This window comes from Prionailurus viverrinus, chromosome F1 (genome assembly GCF_022837055.1).
Source record: "Prionailurus viverrinus isolate Anna chromosome F1, UM_Priviv_1.0, whole genome shotgun sequence".
In the NCBI taxonomy this organism is placed as follows: Eukaryota; Metazoa; Chordata; class Mammalia; order Carnivora; family Felidae; genus Prionailurus; species Prionailurus viverrinus.
Window position 1 is genome coordinate 11,381,872 of NC_062577.1, and position 16,034 is coordinate 11,397,905.

At 51.8% G+C, this 16,034-nt stretch overlaps 1 protein-coding gene across 1 annotated transcript; it reads right to left on the reverse strand.

Moving 5' to 3' along the window:
• Positions 1-932: 932 nt before the first annotated feature.
• MYOC (myocilin) lies at positions 933-15,104 on the reverse strand. Its single transcript, XM_047840711.1, has 3 exons — positions 14,453-15,104; positions 4,222-4,347; positions 933-2,262 (listed from the first exon to the last, which is right to left on the reverse strand). The coding sequence occupies exons 1-3, from the start codon at positions 15,012-15,014 to the stop codon at positions 1,478-1,480; spliced, it is 1,473 nt and encodes a 490-aa protein (XP_047696667.1). The 5' UTR covers positions 15,015-15,104; the 3' UTR covers positions 933-1,477.
• Between the last annotated feature and the right edge of the window lie 930 nt (positions 15,105-16,034).

Here is a 16,034-nt window from a genome sequence, read left to right on the forward strand (position 1 = left end):
TCTGTGTCCCACACGATTTGGGGCATGAGAAGGCAGAGCGACTCATACTTGCGTCCAGGTAAATCCTGTGTAGGTGGCGAAGGTCCAAGAGAAGTGGCCCTGCACCCACAGAAGAGCAAAAGGGAAACTGAGGTCGATCTAGGAGAAAGGGCCTGAGCACCCTGGGTTTCCGGGGGTACAGGAGAGCTCCTGATGGGACAAGAACAGGCTAGAAGCAGGCCACCTGATGGGGCTGGCCGTCAGAATGTGGAGGACCCTGGGACTGGAACTGGATACGGAGACGTGCGTGTGGGCAGCAAATTCTGGACCCTGCGCTGATGACTAAAAGCAACTGTGATAGGAAACCCTGGTTGGGTTCCTCTCCCTCCGTGCCCCCGTGCCCACACCCTGGCTCTCTCGAGCACAGGTGCCAGCGGGAGGAGGAAGAGGGAAAACCCGAGTTGACTGAAGACCTGCTAGTGGGACAGAGTCCGAGCTGAATTGGCAAGATGGGGTATTCTACCATTAGGTACGATGGCACCGCGAGAGGGCAATGAAGTTCGGTTACTGAAAATTAGTGGCATAAGATTTGCTCCCCTGAGGCTGTGGTTTATGAAATCCATGCCCATGACAGCAAACAAGAGCCAGGGTGAAGACAGGGTGAGCTGGGGAAAGACGAAAAGACAGTTTGGGAAAGACCACGAGCACCAGGAGATGGTATGCGGGGGAGGGGTGAATTCCACTGTTTGGCTGGTGTCATCCTGGGTGGCACCTCAAAACCAGGTGCAGGCCCCTCAGTCACGCAGGCATGCGCACACACACACACACACACACGCACACACACACACACCCTTAGCATCCGGCAATCACAGCTCCCAACCCAAAGGAATTATCTGATGGTTGGAATCCGTACTCTCCTCCTAAGCAAAGTATCCCACAAAGTTCAAGGTGGATGGTGTGTAAGATCACTTTATTTCCCAGGGCAAAGGTTATGTGACACCCACTGGACCCCGCGTGAAGCATTAGAAGCCGACTATGCATATGTTCGGCACAGGTTGCAGGAGCTGTCCCTCCTCTAGAAGTGCCGCTTTGTGTCATGGCTAATGGTAACTGTGCGACGTGCAGGGAATGACCCTGGACGCCACGACGGGGCGAGCTGTTCTGCCCAAACTCTCCTCTTTTAGCCAGGGAGGGCCTTTTACAGAAAGCCTTGTAGTTTTCACGATGAGACGACTATGCGTTAGAGCTTTGGCCCCAAATCACCACCAAACTTGAACCGTTTTGGGTCAACAGCCCCGTGAAACCTGGCAGAAGAAAAGAATACGTATTGTGAAACCGTCTAAACCCCCCGGTGGCTATTTCCACAGACGTGGCGACGAAGCGCATTCTTCTGGATTAGTAACGAAAGCTCAGAAAGCAGAGAAGAGCCGCGTGGGCTTCGGCTGGCTGGCTCTCCCCTCAGGAGCGCTCCGCATCACCTCCCGGTAGGAGGGGCTTTTCACATCTTGGAGAGCCTGAGGTCGTAGGTGACCATGTTGAAGTTGTCCCAGGCAAAGAGCTTCTTCTCCAGGGGATTGTAGTCCACCATGCTGCTGTACTTGTAGCGGTTCTTGAAGGGGACGGTCAGGGCCCTGCTGCGCCCTGTGCCCGTGTCATACGCAAAGTTGATGGTGGCATCGGGTGCCGAGTAGCTGCTGACGGTGTACAAGTGGCCGCAGATGATGAAGGCATTGGCCACTGACTGCTTTCGGATGTTAGTCTCCCAGGTTCGTTCAAGTTCCAGACTCTCCGGGTTCAGTTTGGAGAGGACGATGGCGCCTTTGGCCTCCTGGGTGCTGTAGATGACCCAGAGGCCCGTCTCGTCCACAGCCAGGTCAATGTCCGTGTAGCCGCCCCAGGAGTACGGGAACTGCCCGTGGTAGCCCGCCCCGGGGATTTCCTTCTCAGCCTTCACTGTCTCGGTGTTGAGCTCGTATCTGATCACGGTTCTGGACTCGGCCCCCTGGAAGTAGAGGCTCCCCCGGTACACCACGGCGCCCGTGCTTTCCAGCGGCCTGGGCAGCACGTGAACCTTGGAAGGGTAGCCCTGCAGGAACTGGCTGCTGAGGTCGTACTCGAACACCTGGCGGATGTCCGTGCCCACGGTGTCGATTCGCCACGTGGTCTCCTGGGTGTAGGGGTAGGCGGGCTTCGGGTCTCTCATCCACACGCCGTACTTGCCCGTGATTGTCTCAGCTCTTCTCAGGGTGAGCGGCTCCCCTACCCAAACCAGTTCTCCGCATCCTGGTGAATGAAAGGCAAACCGACTCGTAAAACGCCTTTCCACCACCTTTCTACCACGTGGAAGCGGTAAAAGCCAGAAGGCCGGAGACAGAGCATCTGGGTTTGAACTCGGGTTCTGCCAGGGCACCTGGGTGGCTCCGCCAGGTAGGCATCTGACTTTCGATTTCGCCTCAGGTCATGATCTCACGTTTTTGTGAGTTCAAGCCCCGGGTCGGGATCTGCGCTGACATCATGGAGCCTGCTTGGGATTCTCTCTCTCTCTCTCTCTCTCTCTCTCTCTCTCTCTGTCTCTCTGTCTCTCTGTCTCTCTCTCTGCCCCTCTCCTGCTCGCACTCTCTCTTTCTCAGAAATAAATAATAAATTAAAAACTTTTAAAGTCAGGCTCTGCTATCCGCTGGCTGTGTGACTTTCAGGTCCCTCAGCCCCCTCAACCTCGGCTCTCTCATTTGTAAAGGGGTATAGTGTTTTGGGTAGTAGAGACGTTGGAAACTTTAAATGTAATTATACGTATTAGGTGCTTGGCATAGAGTAAATGCCCAGTAAATATTATGTGCTCAATATGCCGTATGGATTGGACTTCTCCTACTCGCTGTCAGTTGTAAAGATGAGGCTGTACCGAGGGCTTCAAACTGTGTTTCTAATATTTGATTTAAGCCGGGTGGGAACTCATGGGTATTCATCATACTACTGTTTATGACTTTCCTGTCTAATTTACTTCATTTTGAAAAATGAAACAAGGGGCTCCTGGGTGGCTCAGTCGGTTAAGCGTCTGACTTCAGTCCAGGTCATGATCTCACAGTTCGTGAGTTCAACCCCGCGTCAGGCTCTGTGCTGACAGCTCAGATCCTGGAGCCTGCTTCGGATTCTGTATCTCCCTTTCTCTCTGCTCCTCCCCTGCTCACGCTCTCTCTCTCTCCTTCAAAAATAAACAAACATCCCCCCCCCCAAATTTTTTTAATTAAAAAAAAAGAAACAAAAATCAAGTCATTATAATAAACTCTATAAAATGAAGTTCTTCAAGCCCTAACCAATGGACCACATAGTTTAGGCACCATTTAAATACAATAAAACCTGAACATAATTTTTTAAATGTAGTGAAGAAATGGTTGAAAACTTAGATTCCGTGGAAATAAATGCAACAGATCTCTGTGCTTTTCTCAATGTCCTTCTAGAAAATGGGAAGTCTCTGCTGCTCATGTCTCAGGGAACCCTACTCTGGGTATTTCAAAACTTCCCACCACCATACATGCTCTTCTGCTTGGAATAATTGTCCGTGACACGGATAGTCACAGTTTCTGAAAACCACAGTGTTTGCCTTAAAGTCAGGCTTTCAGGGAACACTTGGGAGAGGGGGCAATACCTCAGGACCCAAAGTTCAGAAAAGATACCTTTAGTAACAGAGCCAGTCGGTTAAGCGGTTAAGCGTCCAACTTCAGCTCAGGTCATGATCTCACGGCTCACGAGTTCAAGCCCTGAGTTGGGCTCTGTGCTGACAGCTCGGAGCCTGGAGCCTGCTTGGGATTCTGGGTCTCCCTGTCTCTCTCTGCCCCTCCCCTGCTCATGTTCTGTCTGTCTGTCTATCTCTCTCTCAAAAATAAACATTAAAAAATTCTTTTAAAAATAATTCTATGTGGCAATCAAGTGGGTGAAATAAACATATCTCTCCTCTTCCCACCACCCCTCACCCCTCCCTAAGCCTCCACCCTCTGCAGCCCACTTGAGCCCACCACCCCCCACGTGGGTGATGAGATGTAAGGCTTTGCTAGGGAAAGGCGGACACCTGCCAGCATGCCCTGGAAAGCTGGCAGAGAGGGGCTCTTCCTCTCCCTCCTCCCTTCTCTCTGCCAGGGCTCATTGATGACCTGCCCTCCGCCAAAGTGGGCTGACCAACTCTGAGCACAGAGCTAGTCATAGATCAAGACCAGGTGTGTACAAAAGGGAAGAAATTTAATTTTATACCAGGGTCTCCCTCTTCACTCCTGGGATGGCCAGATGGACTCTCCTTCAGGATTCGGGAAGCAGGAACCTCAGTTAACTCTGACTTCAGTTCCTGGAAGTTGACAGTCTCCACGTTCCATTTAGAAACTATATTAAAAGAAAGAGACAAACTCGTACTATGAGGAAGAATGGCCCAATGACTGTGTTGAGGATGGTATTTAAATAGGCTTCCAGAGATAAGATGATGTTTGAGATTTGTTTTAAGATAGTGCCTGGCTGGCTCAGTCAGAGGGCCTGTGACTCTTGATCTGGGGTCATGAGTTTGAGCCCCATGTTGGGTGTAAAGATTAATTAAATAAATAAAACTTTAAAAGGAGATAACAAGGGACACTTGGGTGGCTCAGTCAGTTATGTATCCCACTCTTGATTTCGGCTCAGGTCATGACCCCAGCCGGGGTCATGGGATCAAGCCCCGAGTCGGCTCCACACTGAACATGGAGCCTGCTTAAGATTCTCTCTCCCTCTGGGGCACCCGGGTGGCTCAGTCGGTTGAGACTTCGGCTCAGGTCATGATGTCACGGTTCAGGAGATCGAGCCCCACCTCAGGCTCTGTGCTGACAGCTCAGAGCCTGGAGCCTGCTTCGGATTCTGTGTCTCCCTCTGTCTCTGCCCCTCCCCTGCTCACACTCTCTCTCCCTCTCTCACAAACAAACATTAAAAAAAAAAACTCATCAGACAGCTGTCAGAACTGGGGTTCATGTTCTCTCTACTGTTATGAATGTGTGGAAGATTTCCATGATAAAAAGCTCACAAATAATACATTGCATAGCGACATGCCTAGCACAGAGTAGGGTATTCAAAATAAAATAAAGTAAGCTCGTGCCCCTTAAAATAATTCCCACTAGCGGGTCTAATTTATTAGCAGGTGATTCTGGGATATTCAGAAGGCCCTTAGCATTTTCTGGGATGCCTGAAATTCAACAATCAACAACTCCCTGCATGACATAAGGTTCTTCCTGGTCATGATGCAAATGTTCCTATAAGAAGTAATACATTCAGCTCTACATGGTCAATTGAAATATACTGTCAGAACCCTTTCTGAGACCAGTTTTGGACCAGGAGAAAATGTGCAGGGCTCCTATAGGAATTTGTGGGCGGGGGCGGGGGTTGTGTATAGAGAAGGGAAGGGGTGTGTGTGGGAGGCACTGGTGAGACCTAAAGTTACCACACCGTGTCACACACTGCTACTCTGGGTTAGGGTTAGTGTTATACAGGAGTCCCTGGATCCAATAAAAAAGCAGCAGCCACCGCAGGTACGTCTGGTGAGGCCAGCAGGTCAGGAGCTGATCGCTGATGAAAAGACACTGATCCCAAGGGGAAGGCACTTATCCCAAGTGGGAAGGCACACCCACACCCTAAGGCCCACATGGGGAAGCGCCAGGGGTCACTCAGGAGGGAGGGGAACATGGGCAGGAGCCTTTACTGTTTTTTCCTGTGGGAAGGAATGAGCCAGGCCAGGTAAACAGGTTTAGGATTGGCTGGCGTGAATAATTTCAGCAGGCCTGGGGCATAGGGGCTGTCCCTGGTTGTCTGGTACCGGGCTCGGAGGAGATGAGGGCAGGCGGATGGTCCCTTGACTGTGATCACTGATAGAGGCCGGGTGGGGCACGGACGCTGGGTGGGTGGGCTTGCGCGTGAGAAGCGAGCTGGCAGGTGGGTCCAATGCTGTCTCTAGGAATTGGCTAATCTTCGAGGCCCAGACGTCAGAGCATCAGAATAAAATGCTTAGAATGGTGGCCTGTTCTCTTGCTGGCCATCTCAGTCAGTTCTCGGCCCCCGGGGTGACCGCCCCGCTTGGGGTTCCCACGCCACTGTCCCCGAGGGCAGTCAGTGTGGTGACTGGGGCTGGGCTCCTGCATAGTGGAGAAGGTCAGGCAGACATTCTGTCTTCTGTCACTTGTTAGCTCAAGTTGCCCTTCAGGCACAGGTTACAATGGAATGCTTAACCCTTCTGGCTCTGCCACATTTCATCAGTCTTCAGCCACACATTCTTCGGTGAACGACAGTACCAGAAGGCCGTGGGGAACACTTCCTATCCAGCCTAGAAGCTCTCGGGCTTGGGGTGCCTGGGGAGCTCAGTCAGTTGGGCATCCGACTCTTGATTTCGGCTCAGGTCGTGATCTCATGGTTTGTGAGTTCCAGCCTCTCATCCGGCTCTGTGCTGACAGCTCAGAGCCTGTTTGGGATTCTCTCTCTCCCTCTCTCTTTGCCCCTCCCCAGCTCAGGCACCTGTACATGCATAATAAATAAATAAACTTAAAAAAAAAAAAAGCTCTCAGGCTTGTGAGGGGCTGTGTAGCTGAGCTGTGGCCCCCCTCCGGCTGCCGCCTGCCCTGCTCTCTGCCGGCCTGTGACTGTCCTGAGGGCCTGCATCCTCCTGCTTGGGTGTCCCCCAGTCCAGAGTGGGCTGTGTGAGCACTTGAGAGCCTTCAGCCAAAATGTGTGGCCAACTGAGGGCATCCTAGCTATGCAGCCCAAACTCCAGGGGCGAGTGGGGACACCCCCAAGGACATGGCAGGTCTTCAGTGTCCCCAGTCTCGGGGAGCTGCCCATCCATCTAAATAGCCAGCCCCTCCGGGACACCTACACTGCAAGGTTGTGCCGGTTGTGGAGATACAGGGTGAATGAGATACACTTGTCCACGGCCTTGAGGAATTCAGGGGCTGGCTGAGGAGTCACATGGGTTCACTCCAGGCTGCTTTGGGAACAAGGTCCCCTTGGACGATACAAATGTCTCCGCGAGCATCTTGGGAAATGAATTTGGTTCCCTGAATCTGCTTCTGTCTGCCTGAAGATCTACGGAGGTGAGGAAGCTCCTCTGCTCTTTACTCCCAGCTTGCCTTGACAGGGCAGAGGCTGATTCACTAGCTCATGGGTATTTTTCCCAGACCAACTTGGGGACTGTCACCAGCCACTCCTTCCTGTCCAGGGCTGGCGACCCCCACACTTGAGCCAGGGAATTGGTGCTGCCTGTGGGCAGCATGGCAGAGGGGCGGGGTGTCTGAGGTTCCCTGCTCTTCTGTGCCGCCAGGAGGAGGTAAGAGTGAGGGACCTCTTCCTCTTCGAGGGGAGAGCAGAGCGGTTCGTAACTATTCCTGCTTCCTGGAGCACAGGCCTCCCCGCTCTCCATCTGCCTCTCCCGCCCCTACGCCTGCTCTCTTAGGCCTAAAACACAGCGAGGGAGCCTTGACCCCTGGCTATGGGGAGCACCCCCCCCCCCCACTCCCCTCACCCCCCCCCCCCCCCCGCCCCGCCGTGCCTGGCCGACCTCTCAGGCTGAGCAGAGGCAACTTCTCAAAATCAGCAAACTCCCTGAGGTGAGCTGTTTGCTTTTCCTCTGTACCTTTCCTTGGACCATCACGGACCATTCCTCAGAACAATTCCAAACTTCTTTTGTTTCCATTCATTCTCAGAACACCGGAGCGAGTGTAGGCAGTGTGAGGTGAGAGACAAATACTGCAGTGGCAGCTGTACAAAACTTCTAGAGAGTTCCCTTGCCCCACCCCAGGTCCCCACCTTTCGGCTCCAGGACCCACGGTTGCCATACTAGGGCCACTGTGAGCCACGCGGCCCCCGTGCCGGGCCCTTCCTCTGTGCATCTGGTGCACAGTGCCTTATCCTGTGAACGTGACCGTGGTGATCACGGGGCGTAGCGACTTCCTGAGAAATAGACACAGGCCGAGAAAAGGAAAGGGACACGCCTGCAAATCAATGAGAAGAAAATTAAGAGAAAGGCCCTCTTTACCCACAGAGGGGAGAAAGTGGGGGAAACAAACCCGAACAGGCATTCTCCCAGGAGACTTGCCCGAAGACAGCTGACATACTGGCCCCGAAATACTGAAAACAGATGCTTTGGGGAAAGGGATGATTAACAGGTATTTATAGCTCTTTCCACCTTTTGAAGCAGTTTCATATAAGTTCTTTATGTGATCTGATACTTTCACAGCTTTTAAAAAAAAAATGGAAGAAGGCTTTAGGGCTGCAGTCCGCACCTCATGTAATTATTGCCACCACTTACTACGTGCCTCTTGCGAGCCGGGGACTGTGCTAGGAGCTCGCTGTCATTACCTCTCTTCCACATAACGGTCCTGATGCGGACTATATTCTCTTCGTTTTGCAGAAAAGGAAACTGAGGCACAGGGAGGTTAAGTAACTTGCCCGAGGCCACACAGCTGGTTAGTGGTGGGACTAGGATTTGAACCTGGGTCTGTCTAGGCCATGGCAATTGTGAACCTTTCCTCCCTGCGGTGGGGAGGTTGGTCGGTTATAAATTGATGGCCCCTCGGTGCCAAATGCACACTTCCATATATGTTTTCTGAAAAACGAGGCATTTCTCCTTTCAAGTGAGCACGATGTCAGGCTTCCTCAGTAGAGGGCGCTGGGGGGAGATTGTGGAAGGAAGTTGTGGGGGGGGGTGTGGGGGTGTGGAGGGAGGCTGGATTAGCCGTGTGAGGGTGAGGACATCTGGTGGAGTCCTGCCCCAGCCAAGACTCGGTTCCTCTGCGACCCTGCAGCCTCGGCCCGATCATGACCTTTCCACAGCCCTGTCAACACAGAACCCAGAGTCCCTGCAGAGGCCCCCCCGTGCTCTGCCGGCCTCCTCTACAGGCCCCCAGCCGGCTCCGCAGCCGTCCCTGACCCCAGTGTCCCACACCACGGTCACCCTCCGGAGCTGGGCATTCGGCTCCAGCCTGGACAAAGTGGCCAGCTTCTCTGCTATCCGATGGGCTGGCCCTCACCTTCCTCTGTGAGGCCCGACCTGGTCCAAGTTTGTCCTTCCTCTGGGACCTTCCCTCAGCCCGAAGGTGCCAGGTAGAGCTTACTTATTCAGCTCATATTGTGCTTTCATTCTACCTGATTCTTTCTATTAAGAGGCCCTGGCGGGGACGCCTAGATGACTCAGCCAGTTGAACGTTGGACTTTTGCTCACGTCATGATCTCATGCTCATGGGTTCGAGCCCTGCATCGGGCTCTGTGCTGACAGCTCAGAGCCTGGAGCCTGCTTCGGATTCTGTGTCTCCTTCTCTCTCTGCCCTCCCCCTCACACTCTGTCTCTCTCTCTCTCAAAAATAAACATTAAAAAAAAAAAAGAGGCCCTGGGGCACCTGGGGGGCTCAGTTGGTTAAGCATCTGACTCTTGATTTCAGCTCAGGGCATGATCTCACGGCAGTGAGTTTCAGTTGCCAGTCGGGTTCCCAGCTGAGCTGAGCATGGGGACTGCTTGGGATTCTCTCCCTCCTTCTGCCCCTCCCCCACTAATTCTCTCTGTCTCTCTCTCTGTCTCTCTCTCTCAAGCATATAAAAATAAATAAATAAAAATTAAAAAATAAAATAAACACTAAAAGGCCATGACATAACCCGCAGCGTGGAGTCTATGCCCTGACTGGATGCAGACCCGTACCTGAGGCTTTTCCAGCAGCTTCAGACAAGCTGCTCAGAACTGGGGGGAGTGACTCACTCCTGGACCCGAGCTCAGATGCCACCGGGTGGCACGCACAGCTCCCAGGTGGCACACACTAGGGAGCCCAGGCTTCTGGCCGGCTGCCAAAGAAGAGGTGGCCCCGGTGTGTGGCTGCTGCTGAGTTCCTTTCCTGGTCCCACTGAGGTCCTCACAGCTCTGCGCAGAGGGCCCTTTTCTTCCTCCGTCCCATCTTCCCTCTCTCTCTCTCTCCCCTGTCTCTCTGCCCCATCCCCACGCCTCTCCTCCCTCTTTGCCAGAACCACACCTCACTTGCTTTCTTAGCAGTAAACGAGAACCATAGTGAAGCAGTTAGTCAGGGAATGGCTTCCAGAACAACAGCAAGGCCCTTTCTCCGTTGGCAGGTGGGATGGTAGGCTGACAAGTCAGCTGGCTGCTTCTTGCTTGTTTCAGCCAGGAGCATCTGGCAATGGTGAGCTCCCAGGGCAGAGCCGTCTGGCATGAAGACAGAGGCCTGTGGGAGAGGATGCATGGGGGGGGGGGGGGGGGCAAAGGTGGGAAGCAGCTGTGTGAAGGAGCCGGGACTGGGACTGGGCCCGAGTCGTAGCTTCCTAGTTCGGGCTTGCCACGTCCCTGCTGTGTGACTTTGGGCAAGTTGCTCGACCTCTCTGAGCCTCAGTATTCTTAGTTCAAACTATAAACGAAATGTCCTCGATAAAAATGTGTCAAAATCAAAATTTCTCTGGAATGTTGAAAAATCGCTCATATTTCCTTCCGAACGTGGGGAGAAAACAAAAAGAGGTTATGAAAAGTTGCTCGACCTCTCTGAGCCTCAGTATTCTTAGTTCAAACTATAAACGAAATGTCCTCGATAAAAATGTGTCAAAATCAAAATTTCTCTGGAATGTTGAAAAATCGCTCATATTTCCTTCCGAACGTGGGGAGAAAACAAAAAGAGGTTATGAAAATATTAAGGACTGTATTGTACCCAATAGCTAAAAAATTTTTAGGGCTTTTATTTGTTTGTTTCTCTTAAGATTCAGTCCTTCCGTGGTTGAAAAGTTCATGCCTATTGCAAAATTCTGGAAACTTTCTGCATGCTCTGCCCTTTGTCCCTTACCTCTGCTTTGCAGACACATTCTAGGGAGCTTAAGCCAGAAACTCCCAGGAAAGCGAAGATTAGCCAGCAGACTAATGTCCCGGGTGTTACGCCAACATGTACTGTCTCTGGGATCAACGTGCATGCCAAAATATTATGTACGGGTAAACGTTATAATCATTAAACGGCGTTTTAAAACAGTAGGGCAGCAGGAGCACAAGAAGCCCTTCGTCACGATGCATTTACTGCGCTCAGAGTGCTGCCTGCTTCTGCCCACTACCTCTCATCTGCGTGGTCACCCCCACAGGGGATTGCTATCTGCAGCCCTTGCCTTGAACACCTCTGGTGCTCCTCCTCCATGTCCTGCCCACCTTTTCCCAGCCATTGCCGTGGCAACCTGTCGTGTGCAGGTGTCATCGGCCGGGACCTGGCTTCCGCTGCCCTGCCCCAGCTTCTCTGACTCCACAAGAGCCAGTCTGGTGCCCACATCTGTGCATCATGGGAGCGGGATCCACGAATGAATGCTCCCTCCCTTGGCTGCATTCTATTTTTCTTTGTTTAACATGTTTATTCATTTTTGAGAGAGAGCACAAGTGGGGAGGGAAAGAGAGAGACGGGGAGAGAGAGAATCCCAACCTAAGCAGGAGTTTCGCTGCCCGCACAGAGCCCGCCGCGGGGCTCGAACTCACAAACCGTGAGATCATGACCTGAGCTGAAGTCGGACACTCAACTGACTGAACCACCTGGGTGCCCTCATTCTACACAGCTCCCCGGCAGGGCTTGGTGGGGTCAAGCCTCCACCATCCACTGTGGGGACCCACTGGGGAATGCCCCCTCCCTCCTTACGTGCTCGCTTTCCTTCTCTGACTCGCTCTCCCCTGCCCCTGATTCCTGATCTCCCTGGGATTAGACCCACGTAAATCACTGCATAAAAGCCCCCACCCCAGGCTTCTCTCTGGGAAGTATAGACTGAAGCAGACGCAAAGTAAAGGGGAAAGTGGGCTTCTCTTGGGACACTGCTAACTGACTCTGAGAGATCTTGTGGTAATCTGTGTTTTTCTCTTGGGGCTTATTTAATAGGTGTCCAGACACTCTGCTGCAAAATTATTACGACAAAATTGTATATATACTATCTCAACTCTCTCATACACGCACGCGCACACACACACACACACATGAACAAGGGGTTTCTGTGATTCTAAGAAGATCTTTTTTCTATGTAACAATTACACCATAAAGACAGTGGTGGTGACAGTCTGAATGGCAGACGAAGAAAAAGTCCACCTTCTGTGGCCTCCCTGGGCTGGGCTCCTGCAGCCTCCCCTGCCCTCACCCTCAGTTCTTGCCGCCCCTGCATCGAGCACAGCCGCACTTAACCTCCAGCTGCCCAGAAAGCCCTTTCTTTACCCTCAGATTTAAGACCTCGAAGCCTATCTTTGGTTCCAAACATTTCTTTCCCTGATGTTTAAATGCACACTTCCTGTTTTTTACCATTAGGTTCTATAAACCAGGGGTCACCTCAGGGTCCCCGAAGGGCCGCTGGACCTCAGGAAGGGGAGGAACTGAATTTGAGTTTTGGCTCTGCCTTTAGCTGGCTAGGTGGCCATGGACCAGCTCTGGACCTCAGTTTCCACATCTGCACAAATGAGCCAGTGGATCAGATGCTTTCCAGGCCACTTTGCAGCTCTACGTTCTTGTGCTAATGTAATTTCCTGCTCATGAAAAAAAAAAAACCCATGGCTAAAAAGAGTTTCCAAGCTTGGAGTTCACTCTAATGGGCTGTTGTCCTTATTTCAAAAGTAGAGTAGCTGGAAAGAACAAAAAGAAATGTAAAATTAGAGAACACATCTCATAAATTCCCCAAGGCTTGTTAAATGACCACAGGGCAATAAAAGGCTATTTGCCTCTGTTTACACACACACACACACACACACACACACACACACACACACACACACGGGTTTTTGTTGAGAATGTGACTCCATTCACTTAACAGTCTGAAATAAGTAATCTTCATAATGTTCCTATTAATACTAATTCTTTTACTTGTGCTCAAAGACTCGAGTTCAGCAAGTTTTAGTGCGACCACTGATCACCGAGCAACCCGGGGCCCTTCGGGCCTCATTTTCTTTTGTTGTAAAATTTAGCATCAAATCTCTTCCAACTACAGCAATACAGGGTCTTTAAAAATCCTTTCCATCTTAGAGTTATTTCGTGAGCCCCACAAACATCCTTCACAGTAGACATTCTCATTAGCACGTGGGGTAAGAAGTCAAGGTCCAGAGGGTAAAGGACTTGCCCAAGGTCACATACAGGCTTTGATGTTTGTCAGTCTCGCTTATTTGCAGACTTTGCCTTTTATGTAGAAAGCCTTTTTAGAAAATAATTTCCCATTGTTTTATTCTGATGATCTCCAAGCCTTTTGAAAAGTTGAAAGAATAGTACAATAAGTCCCCCCCTCCTCGCCACGTGCTGTTCACAGAGAGTCACCAGTTGTGAAAACTTTGGTGCATTTTTTTACCTTCCTTTCTGTCACTCTTTCCATATTTACAGTCTTTGCTGAACCGCCTGAAAGGAAATTGCAACCATTCTGACACCTTTCCCCTAAGGACTTGAGTATGTACTCTCGGAAGATACTCTCCCTAACCACCACACCATCTCTCGCCCAAGAAACTGAGCAGTCATCAATAGCATGACCGTAGAAGCAGCCGATATTCAAATATCATCAGTGATTCCAAGCCTGTCCCTGTAGCTTTTTTTCCCCTGGATGTAGGAGCCAGTCCAGAGCCAGGCACTGCATTTGGCCACCGCATCTCTCTAGCCTCCTTCAATCTAGAACAATCCACCTGTCCTCTTTCTTTCTTGATGGTGACATCTCTGATGAGTCTGGACTAACTGTCCCACAGTTGGATTTCCTTGCTTGTTTCCTCCCGATTGGAAAACTTCTCCAACAGTGAATATTTGGGAGCACAGCTTCAAAAAAAGTGACACAAATACTATCTTCCCAACTAATGGGGAGAGTGTGCCCCCCGTTGCAGCCAACACTCACGGACTCACCTTCAAGCAGGGACAAGGACGAACAGCCCAGCAACTTAGAAAGAGCCACCTCAAGGAGTTGCCTGGTGACTTAAAAGCAGAGGTCCTCGGATTGGGCAAAGAGGCCGAAAATTCGCAAAGACAACATATTGAGGAACCCGACAAAGAGTCACCACCTCTTTATTTTGCCAAGAAAGGACATGAAAAAATCCCCACCGTCTATCATGATTTCATAAATCGATTGTCAGGTCATTTTAACAACAAGAGGCAGGAATCACAGTCTCCAAAGAAAGACCCACCGAAGGGGTAGTTTTCTAAAAAGCCTAGTTGGGAACCTTCTACTGATCATCTACATATACGTCTCACCTGGTCTCCTATTTCTCATTTTATCGTCACTGTGAGAACCATCCCGGAAGCCACAAGAGCTCGGGACCGCTGACCCGAACAGAGCTCCCAGGAGCGAGATGACTAGTAACCTGTGAGGCTGATTGCTCCCCTGGATTCGTCTGCCTCGTGCTGGACGTGCAGCCTCCGGAAGAGAGGGGAGGGCAGGAGAGCAAGCCTGGACCACCTGTAACAGGTCACTATGAGCCATGCCACCTTCTGGACTTGGGGACCCCTTCACCCCACATTCTTACCTTCCCTGGAACCTGATGGCACATCCTGAGGGGTGCCGCGGGCCTGGGGACACTGGCCCCTTCTCAGCCTTGCCACCTCCTGGCTGCTGCTGTCCAGCCTCCGGGCCAGATCCTCGTTCTCTTCCCTCAGTCGCCTCTTCTCTTCCTCCAGAGCTGACTTGTCCCGGAGGAGGTTGCCGTAGGAAGCCTCCAGCTCCCTGTTTTGGCTTTCCAGCTGTTCTCGCTCCCTTCTCAGGACGCCCAGCTCCCTCTGCAGCCCCTCCTGGGTCGCTGAGGGCCCAGCAGCCTCGTCCAGGGTCAGCTGGTGGACGAGGCCCTCCAGGGACCTGAGCCGGGCTTTGGTGGATTCCAGGTCTGCCCGCTGGGCACTGCTGTCTCTCTGCAGGTCCTGGATGGCTGACATGGCCTGGCCCTGCTCGGGGCAGCTGGACTCGTTGGGGCTGGCCACACTGAAGGTGTACTGGCATCGGCCACTCCGGTCATTGGCTTTCCGGAGCTGGGCTGTCCTGGCCCCTAAACCCCATACCAGACAGGCTAGAAGTAGCAGCTGGATGGCTGGCATCTCGGGCCTGCAGCGGCAGTGATGTGCAGAGACCGGGCAAGGCTTCGACAGCTCTCCTCCTCTGGGAGGTGTCTGGACGGGTGGCCCTGCCGGTGCACGCCTTGGCTTCACAGAGGTTTATATATACTGGAGAGCCACCCCTGCACTGGAGGGGGGAGGTGGCCACGTGAGGCTGGGTGGGGCCATGCACAGGGGAATTGTTTTCTCACGGCCAGCAAAACTCTTAGAATATGACACTCCAGAAGTCTGTTTTGAATTTCTTTGAAAAAAGAACGTCTCGCTTTATGCACCCCGTATCCCTCTGATATTCTCCCCCATATCCCCACCCTGTCTTGTGCCCACGCATTCACACGCGCCTACTTCATCCAATGGGAACTACTTGTGTGTCAGTTTCAATAAGGATTTATTTCTGGTTTGTATTTCCATTTACTCTGCAAACTCTATTGAGACCTGCTCTGTGTCACAGACTGTGCTAGAAACGGGGGATGCAGACTGTTCCTAAGACACAGTCCCTCTGTCCCTGTGGCAGTGACAGAGACACCTAACAGCCAGCCAGAACATGAGGGCAGCATGCCGCCCAGCTTCAGGGAGCAGCGATCCTGTAAAAGCAGTTGGAAGCAGAATTCCTCCCTTGCCCCGAGCTTTACAACAAGTGTGGGTGTGTATTTGGGAGAACCTCCTAATTCTGGTCTCAGCACATCAGGCACCTAAGTCAGTGATAGGCTCTAGACTAGTTCTTACCGAGTGTGTGTGTGTGTGCAAAAGCACCTCAATTCTCATTGATGAAATCTATGGAACCCTTCTCAGGAAGATGTTTTTGTTATTTTTAAGGTTTATTTATTAATTTTGAAAGAAAAGAGAGAGCACGAGTGGGGTAGGGGCAGAGAGAGAGAGAGAGAAGAGGGAATCCCAAGCAGACTCTGGGCTGTCAGCGCAGAGCCCAACACAGCTCCATCTCAAGAACCGTGAGATCATGACATGAGCTGAAATCGAGTCGCATGCGTAACCGACTGGGCCACC